Raw genomic sequence first — 22128 nt, 5'->3', positions numbered from 1 at the left:
AACGGAAACTGACGGTAAATAGAAAGGTTTGAAAGGCGTAACAGGATGAAAACCTCAAAGAAGTTGCGCTATGAATCATGTATTAGGAGAGGGTGGAAAGTAAGATGGAAGAAAGAGAATATGAAAGGAGGGACGGTAAAAGGAACGAAAGTGGTTGTAGCTATGAGCACGAAGGCACGCTGCTAAGAACCTTAAGTAATGCCTACAGTGCACCGCATGAGGTCCACTGACGGCACTAGCCGCCCTACGGGACCTACGCTACATGCGTGTTTTTTGCGATAAAGTATATTTATACATAGTATATTTATACCCTTTACCTTAAACTAGGACGCATAGAACTGCCTACTTTGACAGTTTATTTCCATGCAGTTCAAACAAAAATATACCTTAATTTATCACACTAAAACAATTTAATATCATTTCAAACAAATACGTCCCAAACCATCATCCCAAAATACCCAAAATACCCAAAGTCAGCTTGTACCCCCTTCTACAATTGTCACTATATGCACCCCTAGAACGCTTATAATAATGATTTACTCATTTTAAAATATTAATGTTGATGCGAACAAAGCAAAATTTCTATACAGATTTACGATCTCTTATCCGTAACTCTAACAACAGAAATATTTTCTGGAGAAAAGTGTTCACTTGCAAAGGTTAAACGGTACAACTACGTTTATAATAATAATGATGATTGAAATAAAGGTTAATTTTGCTTGCTGCATAGTTAACAGTATTTCGCACTTAGTATTATCATTGTAACAGTACTACAGAATATAAACATTGCCATCGTGCTCCATTTGCGTTTGATATTGTTTACAGACTTGACTCGGCCTAATCCGGAACTCACATCGGCCTATTCCAAGGCGTATTAGACCCTGTACTTCATTAGTTTCATTCAGTCTCGGATATAACAACCTCCAGCTTCAGTTTGTGAAGGATGAATCAAAGTGCTTATCAATTTATCTTATGGAAGTCACCATTGAGAATCTGCAACTTTTAAAAAACGACTTGTCTACTTAATAGTTACGGTAAATGACGTAACAATGGGTTCGGTTGTACAAGTTGATACTACAGATTGGCAATCCTTTATCAGGAATTCTAATTTTTTTTTTTTTTTTTTTTTTTTTTTCTTTTTTTTTTTTTTTTTTTTTTTTTTTTTTTTTTTTTTTTTTTTTTTTAGTGGAGAATTGAGCATCATCGCAAGTATAGTATAGTGTAGTATAGAGTATAGTAGAGAGAGAGAGAGAGAGAGAGAAAGGAGACTATATTAGTGAGAAAACTGATTGTACTTGGCAGAGGAAAAATGTGAAGAAATCGAATCTTCTTCTCGTCTCTCTCTCTCTCTCTCTCTCTCTTCTTCTCCCTCCCTCTCTCTCTCTCTATATATATATATATATATATATATATTATATATATATATATATATATATATATATATATATAATATATATCCTATATATGTTAATATAGCTACCAGTGTTTTAATGGGCCATAGGTACTTGAGACGTATCCTGTTTTAGCAGAAGAATTTACACACACGCACATATATATACATATACAATCAACACCAGCTTTAGACGCAAGGATCTAATGGGTTGCTTACGTAACTCTAGAGTCTAGACTAATTGAGCTGGGCATCGTCAGAATTAGTATCATGATCTACGAATAACATAATGAGTGATTATAACCATCATTAGCGAGGAATAATGAGTGCCCTTAACGAAGAAGGTAATTAACGGCGCGTACTTCGCTGCTACAATGAACTTTAGGGAAAGGGAAATTGTGTTCGCCACTGACTTGCTCGCTATTCGAGTCCATAGAAAAGTTAGAAATTTTTTTAATGCGATATTTGGCAATATGTAATTAATTCCTTGGTTTTTAGGGGAACGTTACTATGTAAGTATGGACAAGATAAACTCGTACAAACAAGTAAATATATATATAGGCCTACTACATTAACTAAATCCTCCACTGACGATGCAAAAGTGAAATGTACATTATATATTAATAAACACAAACATATCATATACATACATAAATATATATATATATATATATATATATATATATATATATATATATATATAAAGTATATATATATATATATATATATATATATATATATATATATATAGTATATATATATATATATTGTGACGAAGTGCCAAGTATCTGGTTACTACACTTACCATCCATTAATTGTTACCTCACAACAGCCAGACACCTGAACCCTCATCACAGGTACTAAACGACTGAATACTCTAAAGGCATCAGTGATCCCTTAAACAACTTACCAGTATTGCAGAAAATCAGTCTATGTTCATTAAAACATGTGTGAGGTAATCTCATGTGTAATTAAATGAATTAAAAGGCATCACTCCATCAACAACTTTAAAAGTCTAAGTATTTCCCTGATTTCAGAAGTCTAAGTACTTCCCTGGTTCTAACTCACTTCAAGTAAATTGAAGGATAACCGCTCAATTACCACTTTATGCTTCTACCTAAGCTTAAATATAATCATATATAGTTATACTAGTGTGAAAGAAAACACTTATAAAAATTTTAAATACAAAAATTTATTATTAAACTCAAAATTATAAGTGAATTTCACAATATCAGGGAAAATTACTGTTACTTAAAAACAAAGCAAAGTTTAATTAATTCTTGAATCAATTAAGTAAAATTAAATCAAAATTAATTTATCCCAAAATTCAAGAAAATTGATTCACTCGAAATTCAGAAGTGTTAGGGAATAATTAGACTTTGGAAATTAATTCACAAGTGCTAAATAACAATGAAACTTGAAAGAATTCTAAGTAAATGCAAATTAATTCACAAGTGTTAAATTCAAATGAATGTGCAAAGATTAATTAATGAAAACAACTAAGTTAAATAAATTGTGAATGCAAATGAAAACACAGAAAAAGATGTAAAATAAAAAAAATTGCAAAAAGCACTAATCACACAGAATATAAAATAAAAACACACACTTCAATAAGAAAAAAATGGATAAATGCACACACAAAGAAAATCACTTCAAATAAAACAAACACAAAACACAAAAATCTGCAATGTGTAAAAATTTAAACCTTTTTCATGAAACACTGTAACTATTGGTTCTCTAAACCATTGTAACTATTAGTTTTCTAAACCATTGTAACTATTAGTTCTCTAAACCATTGTAACTATTAGTTGCAACTAATAAACTTTCCATAACACATTACCTTGGTACCAATTTTTTTCTGCTGCAGCTCGTTCAAAAAATTTCACCAATTCACAATATTTCACTAAAGAAGGCGCCGTTACATACTTGTACAATGTTTGTTCAGATTCCACAAAAACACTAAATAATACTAAATAACTTTAAGAAATATCAAATCTGAAATTTACGAGCGACCATTCAGTAAGTATTAAACCTTTACGTTAATATGAACTCAAAAGAGGCGTGAAAGAGAGAGAGAGAGAGAGAGAGAGAGAGAGAGAGAGAGAGGAGAGAGAGAGGAGATCTAAACGCCAGGAATTCAAAGTTGTTAAAGAAACTTCTTTCTCCTTGTATGGGCACTTCAAGAGACTGCCGGGCTCAAAACGTTTTGGACACGCGAAAGATGGTGCAATCTTTCTAGAAGCTTCTAATATGACGTAACTTTACAGAAAAATCGTGAAATCTTCACGTGCTATTCGGCAAAGACATACGTGTATGAAATCAGTCATGACATTGTATGCTCTCTACATGTTCCAAACAGAAGTCGAGCGAGTAAGTTTGATTAAGATTGACATGTATCCAAAACACAACAGAGACCTCAAGATCTCTTAATCTGAGGTGATGAGAAGTTGGGGAAACAATACTATCTTGGAATGGACAAAGTTAATCTCTCTCTTTTTACATTCTACGTTATATTAACTTTTACATTAGGTAATGCGAAATCTGAACATACAATTTAAGACATCCTATAACTCTAAGCTAGAATAGCAATCTGAAAAATGTTGCCAAACTCTATATATAATATTTCATACAGTCAAGGAGAAGATATATTCGGTATTAAAGTAGCAGCATATATATATATATAAATATATAATATAGATATATATATACTATATATATAGTATGTATTATATATATATATGTATATATATATATATATATATTATATATGTATATAATATATATAATATATATATATATATATAATATATATATATATATATATTATATATATATATATATATATATATATATGCCTACTACAGCAACTAAATCCTCCACTGACGATTTATAAGTGTAATGAAGTACAGACACACACACACATATTATACTATAAATATATGAACTATGTATATAATTACCACAGTAACATCCTCCACTGACAACACTAAAGTATAATACTTCGAATGTCTGCGGTAGCAGTTGAAACCAAATCATTTTAGCCAGATAAAAACCAATAAATTTGCAAACCGTCGGCCATCATATTGCATCGACCTTTTAGGAGAATGACAGTTGCCCTCAGAGATTTAATCTGAAAATAAACGAACGAAAGATGAGTGACGGTTGGTTCGTTGACATCGGCATTTCGAGTTGAAGATGCACTCTTGCATAAATACATATAAGCCTAAATAACAGCGCTTTCAAAGACATTCTAAATACGATTAGCGTATCACTGGTGCAACAAACAATTTAACTTTCCTTTTATGAAGCTTGCGAAGCTATTTCTATTATAGCGAACTTACAACAAAACAAACGGGTAAAAATCATATTTTGGTTAGCGTTACCACAGCGCTCAATGGGGATGACACACTACCTCTCTCTCTCTAGATAGCTTGAGCAGAAGAACGAAAGGAATGGACGAAATCTGTCTGCTTCTTCTTCTCATTCTTCCCAGAAGGACAGGAAGGAAATACAATTACATCGGTAAGTATAAGGATACTGGATTAAAGGTGATTAGTTTTTATTAGTTTTCCTAAGAGATGGGAAGAGGAGAGAAAGGTTTGGCATTCGAAGCTGGAAATATATTGAACTTCTGATTATATCAGAATTAAGAGTGATTAATGGCTCTTATCGCCTTTAATATTCTATGATATACTAGACGCTATATCCCACAGCTCTGAGAGAGAGAGAGAGAGAGAGAGAGAGAGAGAGAGAGAGATTCAGGAAAAATATCGGGATGTAACCTTTTAAACATTTTTCAGACACTTCACTTCCCTTTTTCCTTTTGAACAGCAGCAGCAGCACATTGACGGCCAAAGCACAAGGCGGGGGGTGGGGGGGAGGGGAGGGGAGAGAAAGAAAGAAAGAAAGAAAAAGGTACTAGAGGGCACGGCCACTTTTCTTTCAAAATAAATAGAGGGAGAAATACGCTTTGGCGGGAAACGCTGCAGGGAAGAAAGAACCAGCAACTCCATCAAGCTGGCTCATCCCCTATTCAGTTCTCTGCGTGTGTACCTATGCGCCTATGTGTGTGTGTGTGTGTGTGTATACGTTCGTAGCCGGTGTGGTCTGTAAAGTGTATATCATTACATTATATTTGTACTATACATCAATCCCTTACAAGTTACAGATAACCTTAACGACAATACTGTAGATAACAATAGGCCTATGACTTACTAGTTCAGACTAATCGCTGATCAGTGATAGAGACGATCTCTATCGTCATCGAGGCAAAGTTGAGTGAACATCAGCGAACGGATACATCCTCTCAACCGTCAGTTAAGATATCGCTCTGCAGTCTATTGTATATATACCTTAATTGTCCTCTAGATAGCCACCTCTCCGGTTAAGGTAATTATCTGTGATTGGTACAACCCGGTATTTTCTGTTCACTGCGTCCTTCACTTCAAGTTCATCCGCGGATATTAAAGTTAATTCCAGTAAAAGAAGCTTGAATGAAGTACTTGAAAGATCAGAAGGAAATATCTTTGTTGTGATTCTCTTTCGTAGGTCCTAAACCACACTAACCTCTATGTACTACTTCAGCTGTGCAATATCCCAGATAAAAATGATTTTATTCCGAAGACAGATTTTCCTACAGTGCAAAGATTTACACACACACACACACACACACACACACACAGCAGAGAGAGAGAGAGAGAGAGAGAGAGAGATTTGCCGTTATTCGATAAAGTATTAACCAACCCCTACCAATTCGTTCACTATATTCTCAAGAACTAAACTCTTTATCGTGACATCCTAATTTTATTGATTATTGCAAGATGATATATACATATCCTAAATAACAGTGACTACTATATTGATTACAGTAACATTTTTTCATTTTGAGAATTTACCCATTATTTCGAAAATCCTGTGACCGGTGAAAAAACATTACTTCAGAGTCTAGTACTTCTCCCTGAAAAAAATTTCCTGGTCACTCACCGATGCAGATATCCGACCTTTTACAGCAGTTTACTTGGCCTAATTCAATTTTTCCCAGCCTGGCGGCCTACAGGCTTGTAAAGCTATGTTTAGAAATTCATCGAGTTGCCTACAACGATGCCACAGGTATGTAAGAGTACAACAAAAATGATTGTGTATTAAAACTGGCGTTGCAACATCTAGGTTGTCACCGTGTACAACAGAAACTTAAAATATGACGTACTGTCAGTGAACTCCCGAAATTGTTTTATAATACAGCGCCAACTTACTCTCAAATTCAGTTTTCCTTATTTTTTTTAAAGACATGCTTACCCGTTTAACATTAAACCCGAACGAGAACACACGAAAACAACTACCCAATGTGGGATTGATGGCTTTGTAAGCTTGGTTTGACGAGGCAAGTGAGCTTCTGAGAGATGATACTTTTCGAACGGCTTCAAATAACGCCAAGGGTGTCAGGGATTATAGTATTGACGCATTTGAAGGCTTTGAAGTTACGAGTAAGCAGAAAAAGGAAGAATTGGAAACCTCGGGTACATGGAAACGGCACATAACGGTAATGGATGGCGCCAGCAGAGCTAATGTAGTAGGTTCGGCTCAAGAGTGAAAAGATGCGGTCTAGTAAGGTAACTGTGGGAAACTATGACCCAAATAGCTGGAGGAACGTTAGAAACAGGAGCAGTAGCAAGAGAGAATGACTGGGGTTTAAGATATTTCTGTAAAATCTCTAGGTGGTGTATGGAATGAGGTAAATAATGCAAGAGTAGTTACAAAAAAATGAATTGTTGTGTGCTATCAAGCGAGCTAAGTCTACTGCCCCAGGGATGGATGGAGTAACATAATTGTTTGATTGCAATGGTTGATGGTCTATTCGATTTGATTAGTTAGTCCTATGCGAATGGCAGATTACCTGTAAAGTGGAGCATAGCTTCAATGATTACAGTTCCTACCAAGTAATGTTGAGCATCGGCCTATAGCTGACATCGTGCTTTTGCAAATTAATGGAAAGAATTAGTTTTAAATTGTAGGACAGCTATCGGATAATTTGTTTGGTTCTATGAAAAAAATGGAACTACAACGGATTGTGTTAATAAAGTAGTTAAAGTAGTACTATAAACAATAACAAGAGCAGATGTAGGGCTTCTGTAGACCTAAAGGAAGCCCTTGATGGGGCAAATGGGGAGGTAATCGTAGAAGAACTGGGAAATAAACGAGTGAAAGGTTTATTTATTATTGAAGTAGATAGTAAGAGTTAGGAGCGAGGTGTACTGACGGCGATACCCCCTAAGCCTAAGGGGTAGCCTATACGTTGACTGACTTGGGCATTTGCAGTTGTGCCCGCTGTGTTGTAGTCGACGGTAGCAACACACTAGACCTGCAAAAAGAAAAAAAAGTTATACAATGTGTTGTGAAAGTTTATCGGCCTAATTTAAAACCAGTTTCATTGGCTTGTCTACTTACTATCTTATATTTACATATTTATATAAATACATACATACATACATATACATATACACACACACACACACACACACATATATATATATATATATATATATATATATAGTATATATACATACACATGTAATGAATATATATATATATATATATATATATATATATATATATACGTATATACATATGTAATATATATACATGTACATATAATATATATATATATATATATATATATATATATATATATCTACATTATTACATATAATACATATACATAACATATATATATATATACTATATGTATATATATACTATACATATATACATATATATACAATATGACATATATATATACATATATACACATATATATATATACATATACTATACATATATAATATATATATACATATACATATCCACATATAATATATATATATATATATATATATATATATATATATATAATATATATATTATATATATATATATATATATATATATATATATATATATATATATATATATATATATATACTATATATATATATATATATATATATATATATTATATATATATATATATATATATATATATATATACTACATATATAAGGTTAAAGGTTACCAAAAAACAGGCTATTTTAAAATCCTTACAGACAGTTTGATATTTAAATTTAAAAGTAGTTACATGAAAATTATTTTAAAAATTACAAAATACAATAAAAGATATTCATTGGCTTTGCTACATGCTATCCTTATTATATATATGAAATAAAAATAATGTTAAAGGTTACCAAAAACTGGGTATCTTAAAATCCTTACAGACAGTTTGATATTTTAATTTAAAAGTAGTAATTTAAAAATTATTTTAAAATTATTATATTATATAAGTAAAGGTTAAAGGTTACCAAAAACTGGCCATTTCAAAATCCTTAGACAGTTTTACATTTTAATCTGCAAGAAATAACTTGAAAACTATTTTAAAATTTAAAAATACAATAAAAACAAACTACCAAATTAAACAAAACTGAATACGTTTGATGAACAAATGAGCAACTTCCGGAAACGACATAAGGTAATTTTTACCTTATGTCAGTAAGGACATCCTCCCCCTGTCAGGGACCCCGCCCCTAGAGGGGGAGGATTAGCTTGCATTTTATTATAAAATTAAAAAGTCGTTAGCCACTCACCGTTTCGTTTGTATACTGTATCAGACTCCTTGGGATAATTCCAGAATGGGTGACGCCGAGGATAAACCAATCAGTCAGTAGTCATTGCAATAAGACAGCTTCTGAAAGAGAATATAATAGCGTCGACAGCAATGTAAACAAATTGAATAATGAGTCATATATTAAAATGCAAGATCAATTAACCTTAAATCACAAAATACTACCACTTTGTATAAGAAAAGCACGCGAATGGAGATATCATGTAAAGTCCTTATACCTTCGCAGACCAGACGGTCTAACCCATGCCATAGTCTCCTAGGCCTAATGCATTTCGTTTGAGATCACTCCCGTACACTGAAAGACTTTTCACCGGTCGCCGTTTGGACTGTTCGACATTCCACGCCTGACGTTCAAACGTAGGTTAAAAGCGCTCTGCCGAGGAAACTGCATGAAGCAAGCTAGCATTATAATTAGCGTCAAAGAATATTTCTTGATACATGATTTTCAATTTGACGCAGATCAAGCATCAAACATAAATCTGCAGGCTACGCCAATCCTCAAGGTTTGTGTAGTGGGCTCAATGCACGTGACGTCACCGAGTCAGGCAGGGTTGCGCGTGAACCCTTCACATTCCTACTCGGTGTTGATAGTTTTAAAGTTCTTGCAACCTGTTCCTTAATCCATTTAACTGCAAAGTCCGCAGCATACAGGGAGATTAATAGTCCTGATGAGAGTTTGAGAAAGGAAGGTGAGAGAAAGAGCAGGAGAGTCGTGGAAATTAAAGGCAATTAGAAAATAGATGATGTGTTTCCGTGCTTGCGTTCTTGCGGTGTCCATAAACGTTGTTGTTTGAAGGTCGCCCTGTGAGGGAGGTTGGCAACCAGCCTCTCTCTCTCTCTCTCCTGGAAGCACAAAGCCTGAAACGTAGTTTAGGAGGAAAAAGTTCCAAATGTATTCTTACACAAGAAGGACAGTTCATCGCCTCTCTTAAGGGATATATTCGAGTCAAAAGTGAAAGATGTGACCTATGGCTGCGTCTAAGGTTATGACAGTTGGTTGTTAACCTTATATTTTTCGTTTAGTCATAGTCTGTCATGAATTATTTCAAGTCTTATCGCACTTTTCACCTTTCCAATATCACGCGCATAAGAACGGAAGCTTACGAGGTCAGCCCTTCTATGAGTCTAGTGTTGGAGAGTTATCAAGGAAGGTATATCTGCGCTAGTTTATTCTCTACTCGTCGTAGAGGGGGATATAAGGAAATCGGAAAGTGTCCGCAAGACTGGTGTACATTCGACAGAAGGGAAACTCTCGATCCTTCTTGATTAATCCAGGAACGAAATGACAAAAGTCGAACTATATATACAAAATTGTCAACCGACCATCTCATTGGGAGGATTCTGGAACTCCCTCCCTCCGCTAGCGCGACTCACCTCAGTCATGTAGGTGGGTAGGTAAGTGTTCGTGAAGTTTGCTTGATCAATCTGGTGTCATGGTCTCACGGAATCAAAAGGAAAACTGTAGTGTAGCATTGTAGTCGCTTCGGATTATTAAGTCGATGCTAAAGTGATGATGACTTACTTACACGAACGACTTATAAAGGGATTCTGTGGCGGTGTGATGAGTTCCCGCTCTCTGGGAAAATATGTGCAGTGATTTCACGAACGTGTTATTTCAGTTATTTGGTGAACCTTTAATTTAAGATTGTTTTCAACATTTGTAAATTAACCTCGCGAGAGTAATAACCGGAGCGGTGCTGTTCTTCATTATTAAGGCTGCTACAAGGTTGGGCTTACTATATATCCTGAGGCTTATTTTATGGTAAGGGGCTTTTGGGGTTACGCCTCTGTTTATTATCCCGCGTAGTGTGCAGCAATCCTCCTTGTATGCAGACCCATAATGTACACGATGGTAAATAATCAAGTTCTCCTAGTTTTTCGTCATCGTGTTGGGTTGGTAAAATTCTGACGATGCCAGAAAACTAGCAGATGCTCTGAAAAGAAACTCAGTGCTCAACTTCACCACAGAGCACAGCCAGCAGAAGACTTTGCCATTCCTTGATGTCCTGGTAAAACAACAAGAAGGACAGTTTAAGACGACCGTTTATACGAAAGCAACAAACGCTGGCCGTTGCTTGAACGCACGCGGGGAATGCCCGGACGCATACAAAAAGTCTGTCGTGAGTGCGTATGTCAACAGAGCCTTCACACACAGCTCATCATGGAGAGACATACATAACGAACTCGATCGAATTCGCCAACTGCTGACAAACAACGGCTATGCAGATCAAATTATCGAAGCAGCAATAAAAAAGAAAATGGACGAATTTTACCAACCCAACACGATGACGAAAAACGAGGAGAACTTGATTATTTACCATCGTGTACATTATGGGTCTGCATACAAGGAGGATTGCTGCACACTACGCGGGATAATAAACAGAGGCGTAACCCCAAAAGCCCCTTACCATAAAATAAGCCTCAGGATATATAGTAAGCCCAACCTTGTAGCAGCCTTAATAATGAAAGAACAGCACCGCTCCGGGGGTGGGGGACCGAAGATGTGCACGAATGTAGTTTACAAATTTACTTGTCCAGAGGAGGTGTGTAAACCTCACAGCCAAAACTACATCGGGCACACTACAACGACCCTTCGGAGACGTCTGCTGGCTTATAGAAATCAAGGGGCCATCCATCAACATTACATAGATGTTCACGACAGGAAGCCATCTCTACAAGAGCTCATAGAAGGCACCCAGGTCGTGCACAGAGAAGACAACTACGGTCGCCTCTTAATAACGGAAGCGGTGAGCATCGCTATTCAGAAGCCGACCTTGAACGTCCAACAAGAATCGGACCATATACTCCCCTCCAGCAGGAGAAGGAATACGCAAGCCAACAGGGACCAGACAGCGCACCCCAATCCACCGAGAACATCGCGCCCCTTGGAAGACATGAGAAGACCCAGCGTCAGCGAAAGTCAAGTAACATCCTTGCTCAGGTCGCTGAGACCCCGCCCAACACGAATCAGCAGCCGTTAACCAACGTAGACCATTTGGGGACACACACACACACACACACACACACACACACTCACTCACTCAAATTTAAATCATACACATTTATGTATAAACAGAAATTATCTCTTGTACCTTTATGCATACGATAAAATATATACATATATTTTTATTCCTGTATTTAGATTTCTATATTCATTTTCATTCCTGTATGTAATTTTGTAATTTTTATCTAAAACCAACATGTAACATTAAATTTTAAACATACATTTAAGGAAACTCTAGCACATGGCATTGTATTTTGAATATTTATTTAACCACTGTTTAAACTTTCACTCATATTGTCACACTACATAATATTATGAGCTTATGTTCTTTGTATCCAAAACAACGCCCTTAAGCTGTTAATCCCTAGACTAACCAGTACCCATACCTCAAGGTCATACCTCCCACACGATGAAATAAATAGGCCGAAAGGTCAGATTGTAAGTCAGTAGTCGCTTGATAATGCCATAAGTCGAAACAGCTGTCGTGACAAAATTCAATAAATGGAAGAAGGAAGTCTGCGTATTTTTCACCAGAAATTGACGAACGAGAATCGGAAAAAACTTCGTCGGTATGAAGATATCTGCAAGAAACTCATTGATGCCACTAAAGCAATTGCTTTTAACAAAAATTATATATATAGATATATATATATATATATATATATATATATATATATATATATATATATATATATATGCATTGACATAATCAACACGCAATCACGCGTATTAATTCCAACGATCTATCAATGAGATATACCAGTGTTATCACCCCTATGCTCTGTCATTGTCTATGCATCCGCGCGGTTCAGTTTTGGATAACTGTCTTTTGAACATGCCGTAAATGTTAGTGCCTCTACTTCCATATTAATACTGAATGAGCAGCGCTTATAACCGCCATAATAATGTGTGCGGTGCTACGATCACCACTTTTTGCATCTGCGCGGAATCCGACTCGTGTGAACAGGGTTTACGTCATTGCTCGAATTGGCAAACTATATAAGCCTAGATGCATTGCTGGAACCACGGTCTAGGTTAGGACTAGGAAATATCTTCTAAGTTTTTCCGCCACTTTCAGAACGTCAGATATGGAAGACGATATCCACTCAAAGAATGTCGTTAACCAAACGAAGACGAGCGGAGAAGTGGCTCCCACAGATCTGGCATACCAAGGGAAACACGGAACTTCGGAAACATTCCAGTTAGATGAACAAGGTGGAGTAGCCGGCGTCTCTGAACTCGAGGATTTCCTGGAAATAATCAACCCCCTTGGACGATGGAACATAACAACGCTGGCATTTAGCTGTATGGGTAAATATTCCTTTCATCAGATTTCCCGTATCCGATTCTTTGGAAATTGACTTGAGTCTATTTTCATAGAACTTTGCACATCTTTTCTCTCTATTGCTGGACGATATCTTAGCTCGACAGGCGCACTCGCTTTTCAGTTACTGACAGAATCGTTTCGCATTTGTTCCAGTTTTTTTCATCCTGCCACTTCAAACAGTCACCTACCAGTTCCTCGGGGATACGCCAGAGCACTGGTGCCACGTTGCACCGCTGACAGAAGCCAACTGGACACAACAGCAGATCAGAGCTCTGGCCATTCCGTTATCTAGGTCAGTAATCTTTGTTACTCATTCAGTCCGCAATCAGAGAACTCCTGCACAGCATCTCTCAATTTTGTATTTATTAAAGCATTATGTGTGTTATGACCTGATAATGAATACTTATGTAACTACGTTTTTCTCTGTAGTAAGTTCTTTTTTCGTTTTTTATGTTATTTGTACTTGATGTTATATTTTTTTCTTGATGTTGTATTTTTCTTTGTAGGCCATGTACTTGCAACAACAAAAGAGATTACTGTCTACTTAGTATATTTTGAATTATGGCTCTCTGTGAACAAATTTGTACTAATAATTGTATATTTTTGTCAGTAAAATAACTAACTAACAACTATTTTTGGCCATGTTTCAATTTTCTTCATCTTCTATACGTCTAGTATTTGCGTTCATTCTGGCTTGGTTTCTTTTCCTTATAATAGGTCTACTACTGGGAGCAGATGTTAATTTCGAATAACTTCGACTTTTACTTATTTTCTGAAAAGTTCCTCGTCCAGTAGACTAATTCGATCTCTGCTCCATCAGCTCTTACAGTGTTCAAGTTACGTGTGCTAGAATTGCATTGTTGGTCTAATTTGTCTGATCTATATTTTAGAACGGTTCTTCTTTAGTCTATCTACTTGACAGATCTGAATAAAAAATAGTTCGATTTCAGTCTGGGTGACGTCCCATTTCCGTTTCTTTCTATCCCTGGCTTCCATCCGTTCAAGTCATCAGCCTATGATAAAAGTAGTACTATGATTATTATAAGCAACTATCCCTGGCTTCCATCCAATGACAGAAGTAGTACTATGATTATCATAAGCAACTTGTTTTCTGTTCATTTCCTACGTGAAACTGCAAGAGTCCCCTTCATTTCTGATTTCCCTATCCCAAGCAACGACACTTACGAGAAAACCTGCAAATTCTACAACTACAATTACACGAAAGCCGTCGAACTCGGCTACGAAGCCGCCGTGGAAAGCCGGGGTTCGATCTCCATCGGGGACGGAAGCCCCATTTCCTGTCAGACCCGAGACTTCAACGTCAGCCATTACAGCCTGACGCTCGTTGCCGAGGTAAAGTGGCTTAACTGAATTGCCTGCAATCAGAGCTTTTACCGTTAGGCCTTCCTTCCATGGCATAATTATAAGTAGTCGCACTAAGGGTACAAAAGGAATCATTATTTGTAGTTATACTAATGACATTGTTTTCAGTAGTCGCTCTAAGGATATTATTAGTGGCAGTCATACCTAGGACACCATAATTAGTAGTCGTACTAAGGACATTATCAGTATTAGTACTAGGGACGTCACTGATAATGGCCTACTAAGTTGTCATCATTAATAGTAGTCGTACTTAGGACATCATTATTTTAGTAGTTGTAATGAGATCATTATTAGCAGTCGCACTAAGGATATTATTAATAGTAGTCGTACAAAGTATATCATTATAACTAGTTGTACTAAGCACACATTATTGGTTGTCGTACTAAGCACATTATTAGTAGTTGAACTAAGGACATCATTATTCATAATAGTGCTAATAAAAGCAGCATGTTCTTCCATTGATGTTATTTTGGCAGTCTTGTTTTATTTTGCACTACTTATTCCTACTGAAGCAAAGCTCTTCTTTAGTTGAATACAGCACTGTAAGGAACTTCTAAACCTCTGGACGAATTCCATCCTTATGAACGAAGGGCCTGTACTAAATAATCATCCATTGTTTTTTTAATATTTATAGGTACACTTTCCTTCTCTTTTATCACCCGCCAGTGGGATCTGGTATGCGGGGACAGAGCTCTCTACTCGACGACCCAGTCTGCAGCCCAGTTTGGGATCCTTCTCGGAGACCTGGTATTTCCGTACTTCATGGCTAAGTGAGAACTAGTACATCATAATCTAGAATGGAATAACAGTTTATATGGCTGAAATGTTGGAGATCTTTGCATTGCATTAGAGATTTTTGTAAACTCAATTCCACATGAGTCTATCTCTGCGTCATGACAGGTATGGCCGCAAACCAGTCATACTTGTTTGCTCAGTCCTGAGTATCCTGTGCGCCCTTGGAGCAGCTATATCTCCCGTGTATTCCCTCTACGTTCTCTTCAGAATTACAGTCGCTTTCTTCGTCATTGGCTGTTGCACAGCATGCTTTTTGTATGGTAAGTTCCGCGCGAATTACAAGTTTTTCTTTTTTAGCTACCCTAGGCCTATAGAGCCGATAAGGAAGAGAAGGTTCAGAAGCAAATTGAAATGGGTCTCATCATCTTCCAATGGGCGTCTGCTTGAGATCAGTGTGTTATTTATTTCTTTACCATAATGTGCAGTTTGTATCCATATGTCTTTACCGGTGCGACGAAAGTAGTCTGTGGGGGTAAACTGTAAGCTTAGGCAACTGGTTTTTCAGCCTAGGCCCAGAGTGTAATAAAACTGATAACAATAAAGTTGCAAACATTGGCTAGTTTGTGCCAAATGGTGGAGTAAAATATCAGCTAGCATCACTACCTTTAATTTTGAGATATTGATAATCTTGAATGACTGTATGAGCCCTTTAGGACCTTATTATGAACAGTTACCTTAGACGCAATACTTTTCAGCTGTGGAAGTGTGCTCTCACAGCCAAAGATCAACTTTTGGAAGCATAGGCGGCATTCCTTGGGCGATCGGATTTTTGGTAGTGCCCGGCATCGCCTATCTCATCAGACCATGGAGGTGGATGCAGGTGGCCTACACAGTCCCTCTGCTACTGACCATTGCATACTACTGGTGCGTGGTGAGACGTGATGCGCATAGTGTTTCGTATCAAGAACCTTGATTACTATTTCTTCCTTCTTCAGCCACTGTTATCATTGTCATCTAGTACAAAAAATGGTCTTCCACACATGCACAACTAGGCTTACATCAATGACAAGTATTCTTTAAGGTTTAACAGAAATAAGCCAAAATGTTCCATCCACAGGGTCATAGAGGAATCACCGCGCTGGCTCATATATAAAGGTCGGTACGAAGAAGCCAAGGAGATATTCTCGAAGGTTGCCAGAATAAATGGTCGTGCCTTTCCGCCCTCGGAGGCTGTCGTTATTTCCATGAAGAAGATGACCCCTCCAGTAAGAACTGTGTCTTTGGTTTAATCAAAATAATGTCAGAGATGAATACATGAACTAAAAGAAAAGGCACTCGGTCTATTTTTTGAAGAACTTCTCCAGGTGTCCTTAATTCAGTACCTCCGGTATTTGTTGGAATTCAAATCACTGAAGATCCATTGCACATCAGAGGATTTAAAGAATTATAGGCCCTTCCCCAGTTAGTCCGTTTTTTCTATAGGGCCCAAACAGCCAGCCGACAAAATTTAATCTAGTACACAGCAATATGAAGATACGGGTGGCAAAATAATCATTACTAGCTTGAAGCATCGGTATTACTCCCCCTATGCTATTATGTCAAGCTCAGAAAATTGGACATTGTGACTGTGTAATTCCAGTTAGTTGCAAACTTAGTATGCTCGATTTTATGAGAAGGATTTTACTTCTAATTATTCCTCTTCAAGAAGGAACCCAAAATTGAAGAGGCCTTGTCTCGACGAATCGTCAGAAACCTCAAGGAATACTTCATCCTGATACTAGAGCGAGAGCACAGAACGAAGATTTTGATTAGCTACTTCTGCTGGTGCACCGTTTCTATGGTATACTACGGCATCTCCTTGAACTCAGACAACCTTAGGTAAGAGCTGGACATTTTAATAGATAGAGATAGAGCGAGATGAGGAGCCGTTGCCAAGTCAGATCCCGTTTACTACTACTAACACTTCAACGTGGAGAGACTATACTATAGTAGATTCACATCGACCATGCATTTGATGTCTAGGGCAGTCACTTACGACGCTCCTGATTGGCTGTTGATAAGCCAATCGCAGGGCTGGAAACTCTCATTCTCTCTCGAGAGTTCACATAGAAAGGATGTATGTTCTACCTCTCCTGAGGTATACTTCTCTCAGGAGAGGTGGAGCATACATCCTGCCTATGTGAACTCTCGAGAGAGACTGAGGGGAAAGTTTCCAGCCCCGCGATTGGCTTATCAACAGCCAATCAGGAGTGTTGTAAGGGACGGGCCTAGACTTCAAATGCACGGTTAGTGCAGCTAGAGAAGACTAGATTGTAAGTTATTTTTCCATGTGGTCTCTTCTCTATTTTCATTATATATATTATATAATATATATATGATATATATCTATATATATATATATACTATATATATATATATATATATACACTGTGTCCTTAACACTTCCACTTCACTAAAATTATCATCAAGACTTCTTTCTCCGCCTTCCAGCACCGACCCATACTTGTACGTGGCCCTTGGGAGCTTGGCCGAGATTCCTTGTTTCCGATTTCGTGGGTCCTGATGGTGTACATCGGCAGGAGAATCAGCTTAGCCGCCTGTTTCTGGGTGTCCGGCGTGGCTATCTGCATCGTGGCTATCCTTGTAGCCGCTATGGAAGAAGGTAATGGGGAAACAAAGCATTAGTTTGATTTGGTAAAGTTCGACTAATACTTCTGAAGCTGGTACATGGATGAACTGAACTAATTCATATTTCGAGTCATGGTAAAAATGTAACTAAATACTGTTATGCCCCGTACACACTATGCATCATGATGCTCGTAGTGTTAGATGGATGCGTTGAAAAACGACTTTTTCAACACGAAGCAGCATCACCAACGTGTTGTTGGGGCAGAGCCATTTCATTGCGCAGCTCAGTGATGCACCAGCGTTCAGAGGGGGAGGATGTCCGCTCACCACCACCAGCCAAACCCTTGAGTGGACAAGGACTAACACTACATTTTATTGAATTACTGAAGGAACATCCATCTGTTTGGAACATCAAATGCAAGCATTACAAGATGAGAAACATCAGGAGTGCAAGCTTGGAAACCATAAAATCAGAGTTATTGAGTTTTGTAAACTACATTGCGGATGAAGATATTACTAAAAAAGCTGCACACCCTGAAGACACAATTCTACAGGGAAATGTCTGCAATCAAAGCATCACAGAAGTCTGGAACTCCGAAGTTATGGTGTTTTGAAAGGCTGCATTTCCTGTAATGAAAAAATATTTGGGTACTTTGTACCTATATTTGAACCTTACTTTCAAATAATCCTCCTTAAGGACATTATAGGTGGCTTCACAAGTTTCGGGGATGATTAGACCGAGGCTCTGTTTTGAAATCCTGGTTGATTATTGGAGGCTTGCATACGATCCTCCAGCTGCAAGAACGAGCTCCTGGTGATATGCTGTCTCGAAAGCTGGTGTCCTGCTAACAAATATATGGTTCAATTTTTTTCCAACAATTTATAAAATGCAAGGATTGGCATTCTTGTGTAATTTTCAAAGTCTGTTGGATTTTCGAATTGTAGCTCCAAAAATATTTCATAGAAGCTTCCCTTCAGAGGTCGCCGAGAAAGCCATTGCTTACACCACAAGGTTCTACATTTCTTCCTCAAAAGTTTCTTTTTTGCAGCACACAGAGCAACGGCACCCCACAGTAGAGTCTCCTGGAAAAGTACATCATCGGCAGACATCCTGCCGTTGAAAGCTGAACTGCGAGAACAAGTGAGCAGTGTTGCAGTACAGTTTGGCCGCTATTAAATTTTTTTAACACCACTACTGCATCACGTAGCTGATACATGATGGCATAGTGTGTACCATGCTTAAGTCACTGATAGATAAGGTAAACATTCAGTGTTGAACATTATGCAATAACTTCTGTGATTGATTACAGTACCTGTCAGTTTGCCAAGAACGTCTGCGATTGATTACAGTGTCTATCGGTTTATCAGTAACATCCGTAATTAATAATAGTGCCTTTATGCTTGTCAATAACATCCGTAATTAACTAAGATGCCTTTCAGCTTGTCAATAACAACCGTAATTAAATACAGCACCTTTCAGTTTGTCAGTAACAACCATAATTAATTACAGTGCATTTCAGTTTGCCCATAGCATCTGTGATTGATATCGTGCCTTAGGTTTATCAGTAACATTCGTAATGAATTAAGGTGCCTTTCAGCTTGTCAATAACAACAGTAATTAATTACGGTGCATTTCGATTTGCCAGTAAGACCCGTAAATAATTACAGTGCCTTTCAGTTTGTCAATATAATATTTACCGTAATTAATTACAGCGCATTTCAATTTACCAATAACATCTGTGGACAATCACATTGCATTTCGATTTGCCAATAACATCTGTGGATAATCACAGTCCATTTCGATATGCCAATAATATGTGTGGACTATCACAGTGCATTTCGATTTGCCAATAACATCTGTGGACTATCACAGTGCATTTCAGTTTGCCAATAACATCCATAATTAATTACAGTTCCTTCCGGTTTGCCAATAACATCCATGATTGATTACAGTGCCCTTCGCTTTGCTGATGACGTTCGCGATGACGGGAAAGATAGCGATCTCAGCAGCTTACGTCATCTTCTACCTTTACACGGCTGAACTCTTCCCGACTCGCTACCGCGCTCTGGCGGTCGGTCAGTCTGGCGTCATGGCTCGGCTGGGGAGCATCATGTCGCCTTATATCAATGATATTTTGGTGAGTCTTATGTTCTTATTTGTTGATGCTGGTTGATAGTGATATTTGATGAGTATCCTGGACTGGAAAAGATTGAAGATTAAGATATTACAGATTTAAAGAGTATCCTGGCCTGGGAAAGATGAGAATGCTTGAAGATAAGGTATTACAGATTTAATGAATATCCTGGACTGAGAAAGATATAAGAATCCCTAAAAGTTAAGGTAATAATGACACATTTAATGAATATCCTGGACTGTAAAAGATAAGACGCTTAAAAGTTAAGGTATTACACATTTAATGGAAAAATAAGAATGCTTCAGGGTGATAACTGAAGAATCTATAGATTAAGTATTACTCAACAGTGTTTGGTACTTTTCTGAACCCAAATTATGTATTTGAAAGGGGTGGATGTAGGGGGAGGTGGGTGGGTGGGGGACTGTTGCAGATAAGCCATCCCGGATCTTAGCACTTGGTGGAAAGAATGGCAAAATGATTTAACTTTGTTTAAAACTCAATAATGGGTCATTATTTAGGTCAGTTTATCCACGAGCGAGGTATCTAGAAATTTCTAAAATCCTTGTAAAATAATTCCTCGCTATAATAATAAATGATCAAGAATTTTATATCTTAAGAAGACGAATTGCAAATAGGTAATAATAAATAATAAAGAATTTTATATTCTTAAGAAGGCAGATTTCATGAGCCTAGATAATTCACGAGAGATACTTTTATTAGGCCTATATCATAATAAATAAACTGGCATAAATCACAAGACTTCTGTGGCTTCCATATGAATAGGGTTCGTCATCTGAATAAGAATAGTAACCCCAGAATATTGCTATACAAGGTCTGCTGTTAAATTTGACCTCCAGTGAAGTTTTGTAACTGCAATACTTCTCATAAGTAGCGATTTTCAAGATAAGCACAACATTTATCAAAGATATATTTAGTACGATGCTCATTAACCTACACATACTCATTTTCTCTCGTCGGAACAGAAGTTCTGAAATATGGAAAATATTCGAAAACAAGAAAATTAGGTTTCTGTTTTGCTTCACATACGAAAGATCAAATAAAAAATATATCGCTCTTCCCAAAACGGCCATTGCAGGGAATGGCGATCGTTTGGGCACCTTCAGTGCTGTTCACGCTGGCATCGGTCCTATCGGCAATCCTGTGCCCATTCCTGCCGGAGACGAGAGATGCCATCACGGAGGAGAGGGGGGCGTCGTTGTCCTCATCCAAGGCGGAAAAAGGAGAAGAAGATGGAGGAGGAAGGGGAGATCCAGAGGACGTCAAACACAGGACGGAAGGACCATCTGTCAACGAAGGTTTCCAGGAGGACTGATTTCTGGTAACTTCTACCCTGACAGAGCTCTGGGTAGTCTGTAACTCTTCCAACTCTTCTTCCATGTTAACTCAGCCTGTCATGAATTTCACCTATAAGTAGTACTACTGCTACAACTTGTATGTCGGGTCACAGCAGGTCCTGTGGCAGGCAGGTATGAAGAGGAACCCTAAGATAGTTTAGGCTAGTATTATTCAAGCAAGTGCCCTGCAATACCATTTACCCAGGGTTCAGGGGATGTCCTGATAGGATGCGACATCCCAGGTTAAGTTGGATTAGAATGTGTCTAAAGGTGAGTTTACACTAGACTTCACCCCACGCTGCATGCGTAAGACTCATCACCAACTCCTCTCAAATTCTTGTTGGCTCCGCCCACTAGACTGTTCACTGGGGTGACTTGTGGTGTGGCGTGACTCTCGATGAGCAGTCCAGTAGGCGGGGCTAACAAGAACTTGGGAGGAGTTGGTGATGAGTCTTATGCATGCAGCGTGGGTTGAAGCCTAGCATAAACTCACCTTTAG

General features: G+C 37.5%; 1 protein-coding gene and 1 long non-coding RNA gene across 2 annotated transcripts; one reads left to right on the top strand and one right to left on the bottom strand.

Moving 5' to 3' along the window:
- Window positions 1–6088: 6088 nt before the first annotated feature.
- Window positions 6089–13631, bottom strand: LOC135214966 (uncharacterized). The gene is made up of 3 exons (XR_010314533.1): window positions 13582–13631; window positions 9025–9125; window positions 6089–7748 (listed from the first exon to the last, which is right to left on the bottom strand). It is a non-coding gene; the product is annotated as an uncharacterized LOC135214966 (long non-coding RNA).
- On the top strand, window positions 12923–21915 carry LOC135214965 (organic cation transporter protein-like). The gene is made up of 11 exons (XM_064249460.1): window positions 12923–13377; window positions 13547–13685; window positions 14566–14746; window positions 15443–15546; window positions 15677–15831; window positions 16267–16435; window positions 16629–16776; window positions 17217–17389; window positions 18002–18173; window positions 20093–20277; window positions 21371–21915. Exons 1-9 carry the CDS (start codon window positions 13155–13157, stop codon window positions 18072–18074), a joined length of 1365 nt encoding a protein of 454 aa, XP_064105530.1. The 5' UTR covers window positions 12923–13154; the 3' UTR covers window positions 18075–18173; window positions 20093–20277; window positions 21371–21915.
- Window positions 21916–22128: the final 213 nt, after the last annotated feature.

This window comes from Macrobrachium nipponense, chromosome 46 (assembly GCF_015104395.2).
Source record: "Macrobrachium nipponense isolate FS-2020 chromosome 46, ASM1510439v2, whole genome shotgun sequence".
Lineage (NCBI taxonomy): Eukaryota > Metazoa > Arthropoda > Malacostraca > Decapoda > Palaemonidae > Macrobrachium > Macrobrachium nipponense.
Note: the sequence above shows the minus strand (reverse complement) of the source record. Positions and strands in the feature narration are given on the sequence as shown.

Coding starts and splice junctions, on each gene's coding strand:
- LOC135214965 (XM_064249460.1), top strand. CDS start 13,155: ATGGAAGACGATATCCACTCAAAGAATGTCGTTAACCAAACGAAGACG. Junction 13,378..13,546: donor GCTGGCATTTAGCTGTATGG/GTAAATATTCCT, acceptor CATTTGTTCCAG/TTTTTTTCATCCTGCCACTT. Junction 13,686..14,565: donor CTGGCCATTCCGTTATCTAG/GTCAGTAATCTT, acceptor CCCTATCCCAAG/CAACGACACTTACGAGAAAA.